Source organism: Oncorhynchus kisutch, linkage group LG23, assembly GCF_002021735.2.
Source record: "Oncorhynchus kisutch isolate 150728-3 linkage group LG23, Okis_V2, whole genome shotgun sequence".
NCBI classification, from domain to species: domain Eukaryota; kingdom Metazoa; phylum Chordata; class Actinopteri; order Salmoniformes; family Salmonidae; genus Oncorhynchus; species Oncorhynchus kisutch.
Genome location: NC_034196.2, coordinates 20,007,020 through 20,030,168, shown reverse-complemented (window position 1 = coordinate 20,030,168; position 23,149 = coordinate 20,007,020). Strand labels below are relative to the sequence as shown.

The 23,149-nt window shown below is 43.7% G+C and overlaps 1 protein-coding gene across 4 annotated transcripts in view; it reads left to right on the top strand.

Moving 5' to 3' along the window:
• Positions 1-23,149, top strand: part of LOC109879868 (regulator of G protein signaling 3) — a 187,426-nt gene that overhangs the window by 6,555 nt on the left and 157,722 nt on the right. Inside the window, exon 2 of one of the 4 annotated variants that reach the window (XM_031803162.1) lies at positions 11,995-12,062. In XM_031803162.1, the coding sequence (XP_031659022.1) occupies positions 12,048-12,062 (15 nt within the window). In that variant the 5' untranslated portion in view covers positions 11,995-12,047. Of the gene's footprint in view, positions 1-11,639; positions 12,063-18,707; positions 19,370-23,149 lie in introns of those variants that run through there. The other 3 variants (XM_031803160.1, XM_031803159.1, XM_031803161.1) reach the window with 3 other exon arrangements.

The following is a 23,149-nucleotide window of genomic DNA, read 5'->3' as shown; positions in this document are numbered from 1 at the left end:
GCTTGTGTCTCTGTGTGTGTGTCTGCTTGTGTCTCTGTGTGCGTGTCTGCTTGTGTCTCTGTGTATGTCTGCTTGTGTCTCTGTGTGTCTGCTTGTGTCTCTGTGTCTGCTTGTGTCTGTCTGTGTCTGTTTGTGTTTCTGTCTATGTCCGCTTGTGTATCTGTCTGCTTGTGTCTCTCTGTGTGTGTGTCTGCTTGTGTTTGTGTCTGCTTGAGTTTCTCTGTGTGTGTGTCTGCTCGTGTATCTTTCTCTCTGTCTGTCTGCTTGTGTGTGTGTCTGCTTGTGTCTCTGTGTATGTCTGCTTGTGTGTGTGTCTGCTTGTGTCTCTGTGTGTGTGTCTGCTTGTGTCTCTGTGTATGTCTGCTTGTGTGTGTGTCTGCTTGTGTCTCTGTGTGTGTGTCTGCTTGTGTCTCTGTGTATGTCTGCTTGTGTCTCTGTGTGTCTGCTTGTGTCTCTGTGTCTGCTTGTGTCTCTGTGTATGTCTGCTTGTGTCTCTGTGTGTCTGCTTGTGTCTCTGTGTCTGCTTGTGTCTGTTTGTGTCTGCTTGAGTTTCTCTGTGTGTGTGTGTCTGCTTTTGTGTGTGTGTGTCTGCTCGTGTATCTTTCTATGTGTGTGTGTGTCTGCTTGTGTCTCTCTCTCTCTGTCTGTGTGTGTGTGTGTGTGCTTGTGTCTCTGTCTGTCTGTCTGTCTGTCTGTCTTTGTTTGTTGTGTGTGTACTCACCCTCCAGGACAGCTAGAGTATTTATAACTGACACAACGTGACCTGTACGTGTGTATGCATTTAACCATGTCTAATGCACTGCCCTCAAACGTTGTTACAACTAGGGTCAGAGGGTCTACACATGAAAGTGTCATCTGCATGCACATGCACTCTCCCCTCCCCCAAAGTACTGAAACATTTACACACCTACCCAACCCACTTCCCTATAGTTGGTTTTAAAGGAGAGGCATAGCATTTGCTTGACATTGTTGCTGACATTGTAAGCACAACAGGAATGACAAAGATGAATCTCAACTTTGCCTGAGGCCATCCCATCATAAATCACAGTCAACACTTTCTAATGTGTATATGTCAGATGAAAATATAGTTCCTCTAAAACAACAACAGAGGCAATCATATTCAATTTGATATTTCACGCTTGTTTCCATCAATGCCTACTGAAACACATGAGACCTTTCTACTGTATATTATTAGATTGTTTTTGTTGCTGCCCTTTAACAGATGGCTTTAAATTCATTTTAATCTGCAAATTAAATATTTATAGGAAATTATAGTAAATGTCAAGCATCAATAATATCGCCCTGTTTCACATAGAGCTGCTGTCCTCACATCTCAAAGGTGTTATGACAAATGAGTTCAATCAGAAGATTCAATGAGCTGTTTCTTTCCCCCTGCTGAGTGGGAAGACTGTGTGTGTGTTTGAGAAAGTGTATATAACTTAGGTCTGTACTGATGTTTGTACTGACGCTGCTATGATTTAAGGTTAACTCATGCCTCGTGCTACTGTCTTGTTGATCCAAAGTCAGATAACCCATCCTAAAAGGTCACATATCCTCTGTTCTTTCCTCTGGCCACTTCCTGCCACGTTGAACTGTCAAATACACAATACTCAAACCATTGCTTTGTTTTGTTTCTCCAATCATAATCTTAATTTAGTTTTTCATAATTTATCCTGTTATACCGTATGTCAACCCCCAACGCCATATTAGAGTAGTTTTGTATCTGGTGTCAGGACCCTTTTTTTCAATTTTCACCTAAAATGACACACCCAAATCTATCTGCCTGTAGCTCATGACCTGAAGCAAGGATATGCATATTCTTGATACCATTTGAAAGGAAACACTTTGATATTTGTGGAAATGTGAAATTAATGTAGGAGAATATAACACATTAGATCTGTTAAAAGATAATACAAAGATAAAACATGTGTTTTTTGTATTTTTGTTCCATCATCTTTGAAATGCAAGTGAAAGGCCACAACGTATTATTACAGTTTAGGCGCAATTTAGATTTTGTCCACTAGATGGCAGCAGTGTATGTGCAACGTTTTAGACTGATCCAATGAACCACTGCATTACTGTTAAAAATGTTGTATCAAGTCTGCCCAAATGTGCCTAATTGGTTTATTGATACATTTAAGTTCATAACTGTGCACTATTCTCAAACAATAGCATGGTATTCTTTCACTGTAATAGCTACTGTAAATTGGACAGTGCAGTTAGATTAACAAGAATTTAAGCTTTTTGCCCATATCAGATAATCACATTAGCACACCGATCCCATAGAGGTTAATGTATTGGTTCATGGACTTTACAAGGTGTCGAAAGTGCTGGCCCATGTTGACTCCAAGGCTTCCCACAGTTGTGTCAAGTTCACTGGATGTCCTTTGGGTGGTGGACCATACTTGATACACACGGGAAACTGTTGAGCGTGAAAAATCCAGAAGCATTGCAGTTCTTGACATAAACCGGTGCTCCTTGCACCTACTACCTACCCCGTTCTAAAGCACTTCAATCTTGTGTCTTGCCCATTCAGCCTCTGAATGGCACATGTACACAATCCATGTCTCAATTGTCTCAAGGCTTAAAAATCCTAATTTAAATTGGTCTCCTCCCCTTCATCTACACTAATTGAAGTATATTCAACCATTGACATCAATAAGGGATCATAGCTTTCACCTGGATTCACCTGGTCAGTCCATGTCATGGAAAAGCAGGTGTCCTTAATGTTTTGTACACTGAGTGTACGAAAACGTCCTTCATTATTTTTATATATCGTCGAAAACACTTAGCTAGTCTCTGTAGACTGAATTTTAAGCCTAGAACAAACTAGGCTCATTAGGGAGAATTGGAGAGCTGAACCCTAGACAAATACATTGCCTCCAGAGAAAACCGTAACAGTATGAATTTTCTTCCGGTGAAAGAGAGGAGGACCAAAATGCAGCATGGTTATTGCTGGTTATTGCCCCTCCTGTCTCAGCCTCCAGTATTTATGCTGCAGTAGTTTATGTGTCGGGGGGCTGGGGTCAGTTTGTTATATCTGGAGTACTTCTCCTGTCCTATTCGGTGTCCTGTGTGAATCTAAGTGTGCGTTCTCTAATTCTCTCCTTCTCTCTTTCTTTCTCTCTCTCGGAGGACCTGAGCCCTAGGACCATGCCCCAGGACTACCTGACATGATGACTCCTTGCTGTCCCCAGTCCACCTGGCCATGCTGCTGTTCCAGTTTCAACTGACCTGAGCCCTAGGACCATGCCCCAGGACTACCTGACATGATGACTCCTTGCTGTCCCCAGTCTACCTGGCCATGCTGCTGCTCCAGTTTCAACTTCCACCTGACTGTGCTGCTGCTCTAGTTTCAACTGTTCTGCCTTATTATTATTCGACCATGCTGGTCATTTATGAACATTGAACATCTTGACCATGTTCTGTTATAATCTCCACCCGGCACAGCCAGAAGAGGACTGGCCACCCCACATAGCCTGGTTCCTCTCTAGGTTTCTTCCTAGGTATTGGCCTTTCTAGGGAGTTTTTCCTAGCCACCGTGCTTCTCCACCTGCATTGCTTGCTGTTTGGGGTTTTAGGCTGGGTTTCTGTACAGCACTTTGAGATATCAGCTGATGTACGAAGGGCTATATAAATACATTTGATTTGATTTGATTCATAAACATCTTTAATGAACCAGGAAAATACAAACAGTATACAAAAACATTAAAAACCAAAACAGCCCTATCTGGTGCAACAAACCCAGAGACAGGAACAATCACCCACGAAATACTCAAAGAATATGGCTGCCTAAATATGGTTCCCAATCAGAGACAACGATAAACACCTGCATCTGATTGAGAACCACTCTAGGTAACCATAGACTTACCTAGACTACTTCACTAACCACAATCCCATAACCTACAAAAAAAACCTAGACAAAACACACCGCATAAATACCCATGTCACACCCTGGCCTGACCAAAATAATAAGGCCAGGGCGTGACACATACCCCTTGACTTATTCCATATTTTTCTGTGTTACAGCCTGAATGGATTAAATATATTTTAACTCGCACCCATTTACACACAGTAATGCATAATGGCAAAGTGAAAACATGCTTTGAGGAATACATATATAGTTTTGTAATTGATTGAAAATGAAATAATTGATTGAAAATGAAATATCTCATTTATATACAGTACCAGTCAAAAGTTTGGACACAACTACTCATTAAAATGTTTATTTTTCTTTCTTTGACTATTTTCTACAATGTATAATAATAGTGAAGACATCAAAACTATTAAAAAACACATAAGGAATCATGTAGTAACCAAAAAAGTGTTAAACAAATCAATACATATATATTTTAGATTTTAGATACTTCAAAGGAGCTACCCTTTGCCTTGATGACAGCTTTGCACACTCTTGGAGTTCTCTCAACCAGCTTAACCTGGAATGCTTTTCCAACCGTCTTGAAGGAGTTCCCACATATGCTGAGCACTTTTTGGCTTCTTTTCCATCACTCTGTGGTCCAACTCATCCCAAACCATCTCAATTGGGTTGAAGTTGGGTGATTGTGAAGGTCAGGTCATCTGATGCAACACTCCATCACTCTCCTTCTTGGTCAAATAGCCCTTACACAGCCTGGAGGTGTGTTGGGTCATTGTCCTGTTGAAAACCAGATGGGATGGTGTATCGCTGCAGAATGCTGTGGTTGCACATTGACAGTGTCACCAGCAAAGCACCCCCACACCATTACACCTCCTCCTCCATGCTTTATGATGGGAACCACACATCCGGAGATCATCCGTTCACCTACTCTGGGTTTCGCAAAGACACGGCGGTTGGAACCAAAAATCTCAAATTTGGACTCATCAGAGCAAAGGACAGATTTCCACCAGTCTAATGTGGATTGCTCGGGTTTCTTGGCCCAAGCAAGTCTCTTCTTCTTATTGGTGTCCTTTAGTAGCGGTTTCTTTGCAGATATTTGACCATGAAGGCCTGTTTCATGCAGTCTCCTCTGAACAGTTGATGTTGAGATGTGTCTGTTACCTGAACTCTGTCAAGCATTTATTTGGGCTGCAATTTTTGAGGCTGGTAACTCTAATGAACTTATTCTCTGCAGCAGTGGTAACTCTGGGTTTTCCTTTCCTGAGGCGGTTCTCTTTAGAGCCAGTTTCATCATTGCGCTTGATGGTTTTTGCGACTGCACTTGAATTTGTTAAAAAAGAGCTTGAAATATTCCGGATTGACTGACCTTCATGTCATAAAGTAATGATAGACTGTTGTTTCTCTTTGCTTATTTGAGCTGTTCCTGCTGTAAAATGGACTTGGTCTTTTACCAAATAGGGCTATCTTCTGTATACCACCCTACCTTGTCACAACACAACTGATTGGCTCAAACGAATTTAAGAAGGATAGAAATTTCACAAATGAACTTTTAACAAGGCACACCTTTTTGGTTACTACTTGATTCCATGTGTTATTTAATAGTTTTGATGTCTTCCCTATTATTCTACAACGTAGAAAATAATACAAATAAATAAAAAACTTGAATGAGGTGTGTCCAAACTTTTGACTGGTAATGTAATTATTCACACCCCTGAGTCAATACACGTTAGAATCACTTTTGGCAACGATTTTAAGGAATTGTTTGCAAATGTATTAAATATAAAAAAACTGAAATACTTTGTTTACATAAGTATTCAGACCCTTTGGTATGAGACTCGAACTTGAGCTCAGGTTCCTGTTTCCATTGATCATCCTTGAGATGTTTCTACAACTTGGTTGGAGTCCACCTGTGGTAAATTCAATTGATTGGACATTATTTGGAAAGGCACACACCTGTCTATATAAGGTCCCACAGTTGACAGTGCATGTCAGAGCAAAAGCCCAGACTTGAGGTCGAAGGAATTGTCCGTAGAGCTCCGAGACAGGATTGTGACCAAGAACCCAATGGTCACTCAGATCTGCTGTGGAGATGGGAGAAACTTCCAGAAGGACAACCATTTCTGCAGCGCTCTACCAATCAGGCCTTTATGGTAGAATGGCCAGATGGAATCCACTCCTCAGTAAAAGGCACATGACAGCCCACTTGGAGTTTACCAAACAGCACCTAAAGACTCTCAGACAATGAGAAACAAGATTCTCTGGTCTGATGAAACCAAGATTGAACTCTTTGGCTTGAATGCCAAGTGTCACGTCTGGAGGAATCCCTACGGTGAAGCATGGTGTTGGCAACACCATGTGGGGATGTTTTTCAGCGGCAGGGACTGGGAGACTTTTGAGGGATTGAGGGAAAGATGAACGTGCCTCCCCGAGTGGTCTAAGTCACTGCATCACAGTTGCTAGCTGTACCACTAGAGATCCTGGTTTGAGCCCAGGCTCTGTTGCAGCTGGCCTTGACCGGGAGACCCATTGGGCGGCGCCAATTGGCCCAGCGTCATCCGGCTTAGGGGAGGATTTGGTCGGCAGGGATGTCCTGGTCCCATCACGCTCTAACGATTCCTGTGGCGGTCTGGGTGTATGCACGTTGACACAGTCACCAGGTGTACAGTGCTTCCTCCGACACATTGGTGTGGCTGGTTTTCGGGGTTAAGAGGGCATTGTTTCACGAAGCGATGCAGCTTGGTTGGGTCGTGTTTCGGAGGATGCATGGCCTGTATGCATTGTTATTGGTTTCGTTTCACCGCATCAAGGTGGTGCCATCTTACAATATTTATGAAATCACATTAATACGGTATGTTAATACGGTTCACCTTTATGAATGTGTCGTGATCACCCCATTCACCCTGTGTTTAAACCAACCCACCCAAACCCTCCATGTCACAGACTGAGACAGTGGGATGACCAACAGATTGATTGACGTGACTCATAATCCCCATGGGCAGATTGGCCCCCGGCAGAAACAGGAAATAAGACATCTGCCAATCACAACGGCTACCCTCTGCCCAGTCGCCCTAAATGTCCCCATCATGTTGCGTAGTTCCGTGTGGCATGATGAGTCAGTCACCCTCAGTTTGGCTGAGCAGAAGTCCTGTATGTCTGTCTGTAGTACTCTACTACATTGTTTTCATCTATCTGTTAGCGCTGGGTGGTGTCATCGTCTTTGAGTCGCTTTCAGCTCCCCTGCTTTTGCTTCATAGGGGGCTGTTTTTGTGCAGTTAACCCAACCATAACAAGATGTAATTTCATCCCGACCATCACTTTGTGTTTGTGTGTGTGTGCTTTCCTTTCCTTTTTTCTCTCCTCCCCTCTCTGGCATATAGCTGTGACTTTAGGCTTCGGGGAGAATACTGTTTCATTCCATGTCTCTGCGCTTGCCTGCTTGTTTAAATGTCCTATTTTCCCTTGATTTTCCCAGTACACAGGGCTCACCAGTCACATCCTGGTAATATGACTTATTTCCCTGGTAACGCGTCAGTAAGCATCTGATGGGTTACTATATCCAAGGCACTGGTGGTTAATGTGTTTTCACATCCTCTCTCTCTCTCTCTCTCGGTCTGTCTGTCTGTATTTGGTGCAGCCTCCGCTCTGTCCTCTTCTGTTAGAGGTAACATTCCCTGACGGTTAGATGTGGTCAAGTGTGACAATGGGTCCTTTTCAAATGCCCAATAGATGCTCTACCCACCGCTCCAATTCACAGCCACATAAAAAAATTGCTTTGATCTGCCTCATCCAGGGTCAGAGAGAGAGAGAGAGAGAGAGAGGTGGGGAGGGGGGTTATTTTCTGCATTATGCATCTTCCTTTTGATGCAAAACCCAGCACTGGGGTTCATGACCGACGCGCTCTACCCACTGGGCACACCACGTCATTTCAACGTGAAAATTTGGGTCATATTTAGTTGAGATGTTGATCAATGAGATTTCAACCTTTAATCACCCACGCAAAAAGACAGCCAGAAGTTTGTTGAACTCCATTATATCGCTGTGCTTTCGACCATTTAAAAATCTAAATGTGTTATCAGAGCAATTTCAACCATTTAAATTCACAACAAAGTTCAAATTGGAATACATTGTCATATATTTTGTATTTATAACAACTTAATGTGTTATCCATCTAATAGCACAACCAAATGACTTGGATTGCAGTTGAGATTACATTAAAAGTACATGTGCAAGTGATCAATGCTGTTTGAGATTCTGCTCATATTATTATAGCAATTGTGAATTGTTGACATATTGTGAATTGTAGACGAATTGTAAATCGTGGAAAAAGGATAGACAAACTGGACTTAAAGCCAGACTAAGGGGCGACAGGTAGCCTAGTGGTTAGAGCGTTGGGCCAGTAACCGAAAGGTTGCTAAATCGAATCCCCAAGCTGACAAGGTAAAAAAATCTGTCATCCTGCCCCTAAACAAGGTAGTTAACCCACTGTTCCTAGGCCGTCATTGTAAATAAGTCTATGTTCTGAAATGACTTGTCTAGTTAAATAAAGGTTAAATATAAAATAAGTCAGTGGCACAGATGGACAATCCAAGCAGAAGATAGATCTCCTACAAATGTTGATATTTGGTTGTGTTCAATATCCAGTTTGTCAACAAATTGATATGTTAGATTCATGTCTCCATCTCAACCAACAATCAAAGTTAAAGAATAAGACTAAATCTAATCTAATGAAACTTTAAATGCACTTTAAATAAAGTTTGATTTAATTTAGTCCTATTCTTTCACTTAGATTTTTGGTTAAAATGGATATGAAACTTCAACTTATGATTAACTTGAAGATTAAATTTGAATTCAACCAAAGCTTGAAACCCTAGAACTGAATTGAAGAATAGCTGTTAACACCTCTTAAGGATCCGCCCCTTTTTTTCAATTTTCGCCTAAAATGACATACCCAAATCTAACTGCCTGTAGCTCAGGACCTGAAGTGACATACCCAAATCTAACTGCCTGTAGCTCAGGACCTGAAGTGACATACCCAAATCTAACTGCCTGTAGCTCAGGACCTGAAGTGACATACCCAAATCTAACTGCCTGTAGCTCAGGACCTGAAGTGACATACCCAAATCTAACTGCCTGTAGCTCAGGACCTGAAGCAAGAATATGAATGTTATTGATACCATTTGAAAGGAAACACTTTGAAGTTTGTGGAAATGTGAAATCAATGTGGGAGAATATAACACATTAGCTCTGGTAAAAGATAATACAAAGGAAAAATGTGTTTTTTTGTATTTTTTTTTGTTCCATCATCTTTGAAATGCAAGAGAAAGGCCATAATGTATTATTCCAGTCCAGGTGCAATTTAGATGTTGGCCACTAGAAGGCAGCAGTGCATGTGCAACGTTTTAGACTGATCCAATGAACCATTGCATTTCTGTTCAAAATGGTGTATCAAGACTGCCCAAATGTGCCTAATTGATTTATTAATAACTTTTCAAGTTCATAACTGTGCACTCTCCTCAAACAATAGTATGGTATTCTTTCATTGTAATAGTTACTGTAAATTGGTGCAGTTAGATTAACAAGAATTGAAGCTTTCTGCCCATATCAGATATGTCTATGTCCTGGGAAATGTTCATGTTACTTACAACCTCATGCTAATCACATTAGCCTATGTTAGCTCAACCGTCCTGTGGGGGACCCACCGATTGTGTAGAGGTTAATGACTTCCCAAATGATATACAGGCCTAAATACCATCATTGATGATTTATGATTGATAAAGCATTTTCAATGACTTTGATAGTAACAGTGCATATATTTAGTTATTAAGAGATTTCTCAATAATTATTCTCATGATAGCACATTGGCAGTAGTCAGTGACAAATATCAAAGCTGAGCTGGGCTTTGTTAAAACCCTGGACTGGAGACCAAATTAATAACTGTAGATAGATCAACTCTCCAGTAGGAGATATTGCCCAGCCTATTGTTTTTTTCTGATAGTGCACAAAGTTGTGTTTCAAAGGTAGAAAATCAACATATAAACAACACTTTAAGTTCATGACTTTAAAAAAAAAATCCAATGAATTTCCAAAAGTGGCAACCAACCATTGATGCCAATGAGAGAGAGAGATTCAATCACAATCTCAGTTACATCTTGTGCTTAGTTTTCAGAATATTTCTCATTGAATTTAAACATAATTTAACGTTCCTCTTTGATTCAGCCATAGCATTTATGTTGTTTTCAGCCATATTAGTAGAGGCAAAAATCATCTGCTATGTCTACCACTGAAATATACGCTACTGCACTTCATGACCCAGGGCTCTTTCGAGCCATGACACCTCATCAGCTACTTATCATTGTGTGAGTGTCACAGGGTTTTCAACACCCCATCTCTCCCATTGACACCCAAGGCAACATGTGTTTTGGTGCCCAGCACTACCATTATGGCCTCATGCTGGAGGTGATCTTAAACGACTGAGAAAGAAGTCTGCTTGATGGAGAGAACATTCTCTCGTTCTCTCCATCAATTGTTTATTTGTTTGGAGTGTGAAAGGAGGGCCAGGATGTCAAGAGAGTGAGGAGTGCTTCCACGATACTTGGGGAGAGAGAGAGGTGTTTTATGGCCTGACAGTGCTGTGGCAAGACTGACTGACTGTGGCCAATGGCCAACACTATTCATTCCTCCTTACACGTCTCTCTCTCTCTCCCTCTCTCTTTCTCTCTCACGGTCACTCTCACTCTCTCCTTGACTCTCATTTACTCTCCAACTCTTTTTTTCTCCTTTTTTCTCTCTCCCCTAGTTTTTTCCCCTCCTCTCTCTCTCTGTCTCCATCATGTGCATTTCTTCAGTGCCCCCCTCTCTGTTTAGAGGCTGTTCCTGGTGTGTTGTTACGCTGGCGGACAGTATTGTGTGCCAGTAGGTGTGTGTGTGTGTCCCTTCACTCTGTGTGATTAATGGTCATCCAGACAAAGGGCCGATGGATGTGCAGGTTGGCTCTTTGGGGCCCCTCTGAGTTGGGATTAAAGTGACGAAACTCTTAGACTCCTGCTTGAAGTTCACCCTGTTACCCCTGCAACACGCCTGCGGGATGGGAGAACGTCCTCAGGGTGAACGACAGGGCTGTAGGATAACTAATTGTGGCAGGGCAGTGTGTGTGTGGTGTGTGGTGTGTGTGTGTGTGTGTGTGCACGCTTCTGTGTTTAATGGATGTGTGTGTCTGTGCTAATGCGATTATGATAACTCCTCACGAGGCTGGCGCAATGCTGGGTATGAGAGGGGGGTGTTTCCATGGGGTGGATGAGTTTGAAATCAAATCTCACCATCTGCATGGGGAACAAGAGAGAGGGAGAGAGGGAGAGAGAGATAATGAAATATAGAGCAGGAAAGAGCGAGAATGGCAGAGCAAGAGAAAATAAGAGAGAGTGTATTTCCGTATAGAGTGACTTGGGGGAGAGAGATACAGCTTTGTGTATAAGGAAAGAGAGAGAGAGGCAGGGAGAGAGAGTTGCAGCTCTATGTATAGAGAGTGAGGGAGGGAGGGAGGGCAGAAAGGAGGGATGGAGGAAAGGAGGGAGGGGGACCAGGCATCAGCATTGTGGGCCAGCTGAATGATGCCTTTATGAGGAATGGTTAAAAGGACATTGGGGGCGAGGCCCCATCACCATAGTAACCTCACAAGAGCCCTCGAAGGAGAGATAATGGAGTGAGAGGGAAGTTCCTTTTCTTTTTACCCCCTCCCTCCCTCCCTCTCTTGTGTTCTTCTCCTCTCTTGGCTAGTTGGGCGCAACCTCACACCTTAGCGGAGTTGAAAGTTCTGTTTGTGCCTTATTAGAGGGGTCCTAACTGACCACACACACCAAGGCAGCCCAGGACAGGCTTCATACATTGCCTTGTAACGTACAGAGACTTCTTTTGGCTGCAACATATTGCCATTGTTTTTGTCAGCCTCAAATTTGGGACTTTATCTTGCATCTGCAATATATTGAGGAGTTTTTTGGGGGCATCTTGTTGAGAATAAGAGCAAGTTCCCCTGTTGGTGACCTGAAGGTCCAGAGACAGAGAGGTAGAGATGTTCTCTAAAAGCAGTGTCTCAGCCTGTGACTCTTTTGTATTTCTTTCAGAGGCTCCGTTGTCAAACCATGGTGCTGCCTCCGAGACCACAAGCGCTGAGAATATGCAATGCTTAACGGTGAGTGACTCTTTTAGAACTTTCTCTCTATGTGTCTGTGTACTGTATATCTGTTTGAGACATGGAGCTGTGGTTAAAGTAGTGTGTGTGTGTGTGTGTTAGTCTCTCTTTTTTCATCACATTTCATATTTTTGAGGAATCGTCATAAACGGACAATACAAAAGAGCTTAAAAATATAACAACATTTTTTCGTGAGTATGTGTGAGTGTGTTTGCATGCATGTGTTTGTGTGTGTGAATTATTTATAGCTAGGCTTTGTGTGCAGATGTTAAGAAAATGCCAGAATGTTGTGAAGTATGCAATGCTGTAATTGGTCGCATGTATGTGAGTCATATTGAGAAGAGAAGATTGTTGTTGATGTTGAGAGAGAGAGAGAATTCCCAGTTTGTCATTTATGATGGTCAATTTCTGACCATGTTCTTAGAGAGCAGGAGATAAAGAGAGGGAGAGTTGAGAGGCAGATAGAGAGAGGGAGAGTTTAGAGGCAGATAGAGAGAGGGAGAGTTGAGATGGAAATGGAGAGCGGGAGAATTGAGAGGCAGATGTTGAGAGGGAGAATTGAGAGGGTAAGTTGAGAGGGAGATGGGGAGAGAGAGTGAGATGGTGAGAGGGAGATAACGGCAGGGAGAGTAGAGAGGGAGAAATGTGAGGGTGAGTTGAGAGGGAGATGGGGAGATAGAGAGAGGGAGAGTGATAGAGAGAGGGAGAGTAAAGAGAAAGAGGAAGAGTATAGCGTGTTTGTGACCCTCTTCACTTAATGATGCATATAAAACACATGCTCAACTGCTGTTATGGTGCTCACAGCAGTTTCTCATGCTATCTGCATTTAAGTCTATCTATAAATAATGGGGCCAATGGGAGAGTTGAGAGGGAGAGTTGAGAGGGAGATAAGGAGAGTTGAGAGGGAAATGGAGAGAGGGAGAATTGGGAGGGTGAGTTGAGAGGGAGATGGGGAGATAGGGAGATGTTGAGAGGGAGATAAAAAGAGGGAGATAAAGAGAGGGAGAGTTGAGATGGAGAGTAGCAACAGTGCTGAACTTTCTCCATGAATAGACAATTTGTCTTACCGTGGACTGATGTTTTAGAGATACTTTTGTAACCCTTTCCAGCTTTATGCAAGTCAACAATTCCTCTCACAATGGCTAATATATGAATATTAGCTGATGCTAGCAAGTTATTGATTTCATTAACCTTATTTCTAAGGCTACATACACATATATAAATATGGGCAATTTTCAGCCCTTTCCTGGGTAGCTTTTCAGAGATCGACATACTACTGAAAAGAGAAGAAAAAGCAAGAGAAAAAAAATACATCCAACAGTCCATGAATCAATTGGTGTGTGTGTGTGTGTGTGTGTGTGTGTGTGTGTGTGTGTGTGTGTGTGTGTGTGTGTGTGTTGCGGGGTTGAAGCTACGTACCCATAGGCTTGGCTCTCTCATCCCTTCCAGACTTCTGTGAGGGAGGGTGGACAACGAGCCTGTCATAGGGAGGGTGGACAACGAGCCTGTCATAGGGAGGGTGGACAACGAGCCTGTCATAGGGAGGGTGGACAACGAGCCTGTCATAGGAAGGGTGGACAACGAGCCTGTCATAGGGAGGGTGGACAACGAGCCTGTCATAGGGAGGGTGGACAACGAGCCTGTCATAGGGAGGGTGGACAACGAGCCTGTCATAGGGAGGGTGGACAACGAGCCTGTCATAGCAGATGTAAGCAATGTCTCTACGTGCTCCGGCAGCTTTCATGGCTGGGATCAGTTCTTTCCTCTTCTGGCGCACAGCTTCATGATAGTCCTCCTTGAGGAAGATATACATTCCTCTCAAGCTCTTGGCTCTTTCCAGAACAGCTACCTTGTCCTTGAACTTCAGGAACTTGACCACTATTGGTCTGGGCCTGTGACCTGGGCCGGTGGTGGGTTTTTCAGTCCTGTGGGCTCACTCCACTTCAATCTTCCTGTGGTCCATCTTCAATTTCTCAGAGATAATTTCCCTCACTTTTTCCTCAGACTCCATCCAGGTCTCGTGGAGATTCTGCAATTCCGTCCACAACCATGTTGTTCCACCTTGATTGTCCCTCAAGATAATCTGATTTATCCATCATTGTTATCATGGATTCACACACAGAACTGATATCCTCTCTCAGTGACATACAGATTGCTGTCATCTTGCCGTTCTTCTGTTTCAACTCATCGAGTTAACTGATTCTTCAGGTCCTGGACCTCTCTGGTCAGGTCGTCTATTCTTTTATTAGTTGAATCCACCAGTGGACCAAACACTTTAAGCTATTTTCTTGTTGTAACAACTGCCTGTAGAACTCTTTTTGTTTGCTTAAAAGATCCTTCACCTGTGATAGAGAGACACCACTGTCCTCAACGGTATTCCCACTGGCTTTGGTCTTTGTCATGGTAGCTAGCAACTTAGGTTACACTGTTACTACACACAGTTCCAGAAAGGGCAGGTCACAGGGAAGATTGCAAACAACAAACAGCAGGGATCTAGACAGCCACAAACCCGGGACAATCCGTGGTTCCAGCCACAATGGCTAACTGCGTCACGGGCTGCGTTCAAGCACTCAAGAAAAACCCGCTAGTAGCTAGCAGTTCAAAAAGACAAAATTGAGCTCTCCCTCATTCTGCGTTCAACAGGAAGTGAGGATTGGCGATGTACTTTGTATTTTGGCAAATGTGGTATGACATCTGGGAAGTTTTGGCATACTAACTATGACCAATATGCACACTACATACTCAATTTACGTCACAAATAGTACAGTTAGTGTGGTTAGTATGAATATTCGAACACAGCTTATGTGTCTAATCTAAAGCACAAAAACATATGAAACATGAACACATTACCTTGATGCTTTCTCTGTTAAAACGAATGACAAGACTCTGCTGTAAATAAAGCAGACAACAACAGATGATCAACCTCAATTCGCTAGGGATATTTAGATGCAACTTGGATCCAGGCACAACTGTCTTCACCAGTGTAAGAATGAGACACCAAAATATTATATCAATGACTTATCAACAGCTGTAACAAGTTGTACAGTGTAGGAAATCCTCACTGGTACCCTAGAAACGCCCATATCGGCAACATGTTTCACTGTTGCTTATTGATTCACTAGCTACACCGATATCTGTTGCTGGTTCTGGTTGCACACAATAATTTCAAGCGACAAATTCACATCAAGTGTTTCTCATTCATTTGCTCTATTGTTGGATCACAACCCTGGTACTGCAACAAACAGTTGTTTGAAGTTTGCATTCGAAGAGATGCTATGAAGAGGAACAGGAAGCTTATGTAATACAATACTAAATGACAGACATTTACATCCATTTTTAAGCGCTCTCCTCCCTCTCTCTCCCTCTCTCTCTCTTTTCTCTTGTTGGCTGATGTGAGCGGTCTGTGTGGGGTGTTCCCCTGAGACCGAGTTAAAGAAGGGCAAAGAACATTCAAAGGCTGAATGTGGAACTGCTGGGATTTCTACTTTTCCAGGCTTTTCCCTGACATGTCCATGGTGTTCCTTACAGTATGTTCCTGTTCTGCACTCCCTTCTCTCCCTGTCCCTCTGTTCTTCCTCTGTCTCTGTCTCTGTCTCTGTCTCTGTCTCTGTCTCTGTCTCTGTCTCTGTCTCTGTCTCTGTCTCTCTCTCTCTCTCTCTCTCTCTCTCTCTCTCTCTCTCTCTCTCTCTCTCTCTCTCTCTCTCTCCGGAAAACTCTTTACCAGTTCACTAAATGTCATAATGTCTACAAATGGTTTAAAGTACTCTATTAAACAGTTTGAAGGGGTTTCGAAGGGATCCTGGGATACCGATATTTATGCATACTCGAGGGATCAGATTCGATCAAACCCACACTGCAAAAACTGCAGACACATCATATTGCTCATGTGTCAAAAACTGGAGTGGCGAGAGCCCAACCCCTCCACTGCCATATTAACATCTCGCAGCACTTAACCTGAACGGACAGAGCAACACATCTCCAGTGGTCCATCCCACAGATAGACCAGACACAGGGAATGAATATTAATGCTGATTGAGCTGACAAAAAGTTTCCCTGACTCATGACAGCAAGTGCTTGTCGGCTGGTATTACTTTCCTCTCTCTCCATTTCCTGAGACCTGGGAGTGACACTGTCCTGTTGCTCTGGATGCAGAGAGGTGATGAGGATGAGGGTGAGAGCAAGGACAGAATGGTTGTTGATTTTGTTGGGTTTCTTAGCTCTGCAGGGGCTCCAGTCCAGGCACCAGCCCTGGAACCAACACAGTCCTAGTCCTATAGTCCTGTTTTTAACCACAGCCAGAACTAACCCCTGCCCTAGCCTGTCATGACCCTGGTCCAAGTCTCTGCCCTGGGGCTGGGCCTAGTCCTACCCCTATAAAATAATCCCAGTCCTAACCCTGAACCTAGTCCTATCCTTGGCCTTGGCCCTAAACCTACAAAATAACCCCAGTCTAGTCCTGCCCCTGGCCTTGGTCCTAGCTGCGCAGTGGAGTGGAAGCTGCCTGTCGTTGATGCCTCCTCTAGTCAGGTCAGCCAGAGAGACGCTGCCTGTCTTTGATGCCTCCTCTAGTCAGGTTAGCCAGAGAGACGCTGCCTGTCTTTGATGCCTCCTCTAGTCAGGTCAGCCAGAGAGACGCTGCCTGTCGTTGATGCCTCCTCTACTCAAGTCAGCCAGAGAGACGCTGACTGTCTTTGATGCCCCCAATAGTCAGGTCAGCCAGAGAGACGCTGCCTGTCTTTGATACCTCCAATAGTCAGTTCAGTCAGAGAGACACTGCCTGTCTTTGATGCCTCCAATAGTCAGGTCAGCCAGAGAGACGCTGCCTGTCTTTGATACCTCCAATAGTCAGTTCAGTCAGAGAGACACTGCCTGTCTTTGATGCCTCCAATAGTCAGTTCAGCCAGAGAGACGCTGCCTGTCTTTGATGCCTCCTCTAGTCAGGTCAGCCAGAGAGACGCTGCCTGTCTTTGATGCCTCCAATAGTCAGTTCAGCCAGAGAGATGCTGCCTGTCTTTGATGCCTCCAATAGTCAGTTCAGCCAGAGAGACGCTGCCTGTCTTTGATGCCTCCTCTAGTCAGGTCAGCCAGAGAGACGCTGCCTGTCTTTGATGCCTCCAATAGTCAGTTCAGCCAGAGAGACGCTGCCTGTCTTTGATGCCTCCTCTAGTCAGGTCAGCCAGAGAGACGCTGACTGTCTTTGATGCCTCCAATAGTCAGGTCAGCCAGAGAGACGCTCGGAAGATCCCACACTCCAAAGGGGAGCCGCTCCGTTCGTCTTGTCTGGCTCAAAGACGGAGTTACAAACACTTGCCTCTCTCTCTTTCTCTCTCCCCCTCTCTTTCTCTCTCCCCCTCTCTTTCTCTCTCTCCCTCTAATCCATCCTTCTGCCTGTTTAGAGCTGAACAGAAGGATAGAAAAGGAAGAGAAAGAGCTCTCACATGTTTTTGTGTGCGATTGAAGGGTAACCTTCCCCCCTTAAAAAGGAGAACAGGGAAAAGTCCCCCTAAATGCCCAGTAGAGGGGATGTAAGGACTTGAATGGCCTTTTCTGTCAGCCTGTTAGCATTGTGGAGAGAGCCCACTATGGGTTACTCTTTGGCCTCTCCTTTTCTGTGACTCTGTAAACCTCCAGTGAGCCAGCCACTAAAGGATAAATGGAACGGAGACATGTTAAGAATTAATGAGGTCGCTCTGGGGTTACATTTGCCAGTTTTCTGGCCGAGCCGAGCGATGTTTGTTGTTATTTTACATAGATTTCATAGCCCTCCTGTTTCCGGCTCTCATGCCGTAGCCAATCAAAAACAAAAATAGGAGAGTGTTTTGATAACTGGAAAGGGGTTTGCCGGAGTAGCACATTCACAGACCTGAATTCCTGCACAGGGAAAATTGAAAGGAAAAGGAGAGGAAATATGAAAGAATCAAACATAACAAACATGCTGGTGTCTGGTGTGAGACTGCTGTAAAATAGTTCAGAGAGCGCAGTGGGAGGTCTCCAGAGAATGTGTCTAGGTGTGAAAACTGACTGTGTGTGTGAAAAAAGAGAGATTTGCAGAAAAATTGCGAGGTGAGGGGTATGTGTTGCTTTCAACCACTCATGTGCTGCTTTCGACCACTCATGTGCTGCTTTCAACCACTCATCGGCAGGGTGTTCTGTCTTTCATTGTAAGAGTTCCGCAACAGGAGGTTGCACACAGTGGATGTTTCTTGTTAGTGCATGTGGGTGAATATGGCAAAGGGGGACGCTCATAAACACACAGGAGTATATCTGCTATGTTTATAATACATGGCTGTGATTGAGCGTCTACAGACTCCCTCCTACCTCCGTATGCATAACATACATATTATAGATGCACAAGCGTTCATTCTCACAGTGCTCTTCTCTCTCTTCCACTTCTACAGTATGATAACACATCTGTGTGTGTGAGCAGTCTGTCTCACCTCTCTCTCTCAGCCCTGTACCGCTGGCTCAGGAAGTTGTTCTGGGCTTATCGAGGGTAGGCACACAAACAGGCTGGCCCGGACAGGGCTCGAGGTGGGGGGGAGGCAAAAGAGAGGAGCGTGAGGAGGTGGGGGGGGGGGTGAGGGAGCACTTCCTCCCATTCTTCTCCAGAGCGGAGTTCCCATGAGCGGCCATGCCAAGTGCAGTGTGGCTGGAGCAGGCCAACGCAGCACCAGTCTCGCCTCCGCGACGCCAGCCCCCACACACGGACTCACTCAGATCAGAGAAGACTGGACAGCGCTAGGAGGACTCACGGTGTTGCGAGGACCCATACACAGCATTCTGAGGACCCATACACAGGGCTTGGAGTACCGCACCCGGAGAATTAGCATAGTTAATAGAGGATCTACTTGGTGACTGACCACATACAGAGAACGGTTTCCAGTGCATCTTATTGACTGCATGTTGACCATGCAGATAGGACCATACCTAGTGGTTGCCTCATAAAGGACAGCAATCAACACAGACCATACTGACTGGACTATTCCATAGAGGACCCTAACTAGACAACCACACACAGAGGATCATCCAGAGTGGACAGAGGAATCAGATTGGGGTACACACATAACACATTGAAGAGCACATACAGCGTTGGGAGAACCCAAAGGACCATACAGACCATTGTGTTTAGGAGATCTTCCTCTGAGTATAAAGAAGAACAGAGGAAATCAAGAGGATCATCCCCAGAGAACCATCCAGGACTGTAGACAGAGGAGCATCCACAGTGTGTCTGTCTTCAGGAGGAGCCTGGAGTCATGCATACCATCCACGGGCTGTGTAGGGTCTGCATCGCCGCTAGACTGCCTCAGGTCTGTCCCCCTAGATAATCACCTGGCGAGAGAAAGGGAGGGAGGGTGGGAGGGGGGAGGGGGGGGGGTAGAGGGAGAGATAGAAGTGTGAGGGAAAGGACAGGGAGTGGGGTAGGAGGGTGTGCGAATGGAAGTGCAGAGAATGGGGTAGTGGGAGAATGGAAGAAGAGGGGGAGAGGAGGAGGGATGGGGGTTCAGCTAGGGTTCTGTGTGTAGCCGGCTCTTTTGGAGAGACTGCAACACAGACAAAGAGAATATGTTAGAAAGCATGAACATTTTAAAATGACAAGGGACCAGAAAGATGAAAGCAATGATGTAGGAAGCAGACCCTTCAATTGGTTGGGAAAGTATATCGATTTTTTTTGTATAGTGCAATTGGATTAAGGCACCGGAACAGTAAGATATAGATAGATAGCAGTTATGGAATTTATATTTGAGGCTTTAGGCTTTACTTTGCCATTGGAGTGTTTGCCATTGGAAAGCTCACTCCTACAGTATCTAATGTGGAGTGTTTGCCATTGGAAAGCTCACTCCTACAGTATCTAATGTGGAGTGTTTGCCATTGGAAAGCTCACTCCTACAGTATCTAATGTGGAGTGTTTGCCATTGGAAAGCTCACTCCTACAGTATCTAATGTGGAGTGTTTGCCATTGGAAAGCTCACTCCTACAGTATCTAATGTGGAGTGTTTGCCATTGGAAAGCTCACTCCTACAGTATCTAACGTGGAGTGTTTGCCATTGGAAAGCTCACTCCTACAGTATCTAATGTGGAGTGTTTGCCATTGGAAAGCTCACTCCTACATATAGTACAGTATTGAATGTAGAGTTTTTGCCATTGGAAACCAGTGTAAAAACGAGTGGATGAAAGTGTGTTCCCTGTTTCCTAAGAGAGACAGAAGAATGAGGTCTCTGCCATCTGCATTATTTATCCAGAGGCAATCTGATGGAGAAAAAGAGAGAAAGAGAGAAAATTGAGACTGTGCTACAGGCTAACAATTACACCCAAAGTCTGGAGTCTCTCATCCTCACTTACAAATCAGTCTCAAGCTTATAGCTTATAGACTTAGCACAAACCTTTCTTATCTAACAGTTTGCAATCAGTGATTGGAGTTTGCATGGCATCGCGTCAGTACAGTGTGTTGACATGGACACAATACTGGGCTGGCAGAGAGTTATGTTTTTCTGCCAGCCTAGACATGTTGTCACCAAAACACAGTGACCCAGAAAAGTCCTTGCTCAACGGACTGGGAATGTCTTACTGGAGTTATAGTGTTGTGGAGTTCAGCTCACAAACATACCTGTTAGTGGATGGGAGAGAATTGTTATTTTGCTTTAGTCCTGTAGCGTGTGTGCATGTGTGTGTCTGTGTGTACGTTAGTAGTGCAATCACTGAGACACATCGGGTTTACAGGCTGGAGAGGCATAAAACAGAGCAGAAGCACACAGAAGACAGACAGACAGACAGACAGACAGACAGACAGACAGACAGACAGACAGACAGACAGACAGACAGACAGACAGACAGACAGACAGACAGACAGACAGACAGACAGACAGACAGACAGACAGTGGGTTGACTCATAGCTGTGGGCTCTCATAGATAGTGTCTCATGAGATTGTTGAGGCAAAACAACATAGAGAAAAAGCTTGGTCTCACACACACGCACATGCACACGCACATGCACACACCCATGCACCCACACAATGTGCATCTCACAGGACAACAGGTCACGACTCCACACACACACACACACACACACTCACACACTCCTACGTGTTACATAAATACACTCTTGTACAACTCATTTCAATAGCTAAGTCTCTCAATAGAGAGCAATGGTAGTTTCATACTCACTCTAATAAGTGGGCTCGTAACCTTCTCATTTGACTGGAAGGAGATAGATTGAGGCGTTAGAGGCTCTTGATACAAACTGGAGATGGGAGAATAGCATCCAGATGCTCACTCTGAGCTGGCTTTGTGTGCTGCCTGTCAGACAGTTGTTGCTGGTTCTCTGGCCTTGGCCTGAAGAGCTGTACAAACTGATCGCATTAGTATTGTGGAGCAAGGTTGGACGTGTGTGTTAGCGCATGGGAGAGCAAGACCAGGGATGAGGGTTAGTGAGTAAGAATGTATGTGTGTGTTTACCCACCGTGTGCCCACTGTCAGGCCCTGGATGCCAGTCGGTGTGTGTCTTGTCTCCTTGTGGTCCGGTCCCACGCTCAGAGAGGCCAGGGGGCACCTCTAATTAACACTACCCCCCCTCTACCCTCCCTCTTCTACTGCGTGCCAACCATCCCTTCACACCACTACCCCCTACAGAGCCCCCATCTCTCTCTCTCTCTCACTTCCTCTTTTCTCTTTCTCTTCTCTCCCTCAGACTCTCCCCCGGCCTTTCTCTATTCGCTTCTGTTGTTTCTCTCCTCCCCATCTGTCTTTTTGTCTCTTCTTCTCTTCATCTCACGTCTTCCTTCTCTCTCTCTCTCTCTCTCATATCTGACAGTAGTGATGTTGTCTCTGGTCGTTAGCCAGTATGTTGTGTTATTAAACAGTTGTCTCCTCCACTATCCAGAATATCTAGATTTTTTTTAAACTATCAAGATTATAATTTACTAAACATTTTAAGACTGTCAACATTATCATCTATCAAACATTTAAAAATACTATCAAGATTATCATCTATCAAGCATTTTAAAAGACTATCAAGATTATCATCTATCAAGCATTTTAAAAGACTATCAAGATTATCATCTATCAAGCATTTTAAAAGACTATCAAGATTATCATCTATCAAGCATTTTAAAAGACTATCAAGATTATCATCTATCAAGCATTTTAAAAGACTATCAAGATTATCATCTATCAAGCATTTTAAAAGACTATCAAGATTATCATCTATCAAGCATTTTAAAAGACTATCAAGATTATCATCTATCAAGCATTTTAAAAGACTATCAAGATTATCATCTATCAAGCATTTTAAAAGACTATCAAGATTATCATCTATCAAGCATTTTAAAAGACTATCAAGATTATCATCTATCAAGCATTTTAAAAGACTATCAAGATTATCATCTATCAAGCATTTTAAAAGACTATCAAGATTATCATCTATCAAGCATTTTAAAAGACTATCAAGATTATCATCTATCAAGCATTTTAAAAGACTATCAAGATTATCATCTATCAAGCATTTTAAAAGACTATCAAGATTATCATCTATCAAGCATTTTAAAAGACTATCAAGATTATCATCTATCAAGCATTTTAAAAGACTATCAAGATTATCATCTATCAAGCATTTTAAAAGACTATCAAGATTATCATCTATCAAGCATTTTAAAAAGACTATCAAGATTACCATGTATTTTGATGAGTGGAAAGTATGTCAAATTTGGAGGATTCTGAGAAATGTCATAATTGACATAACGTGTACAGCCAATCAATCAGTCAGTCAGTCAGCAGTGGGAGGAGGTCAACCTAGCTGTCACCATGGTGGTGGGGGCGGTGACATGATGTTGGGGGTGACATACCGTATGTCACCAGTGATTATGGACTGTGACTCCTTGTTCTCACAGTGTGTGTCCATCGATCACAGTGTAATCTGTCAGATCACAGCATATCAAGAGTGAATCAGATGAATCAAACTTTATGCCCCAGTTTGATTTATCCTTTATTTAATTGTCTTCATCCATTTCAGGTGCCAAGCCCTTCCAACACACTATAATTAGTGATCATGGGATTTACAGTATGTGAGCAAACATAATGCATGATCATTGGAC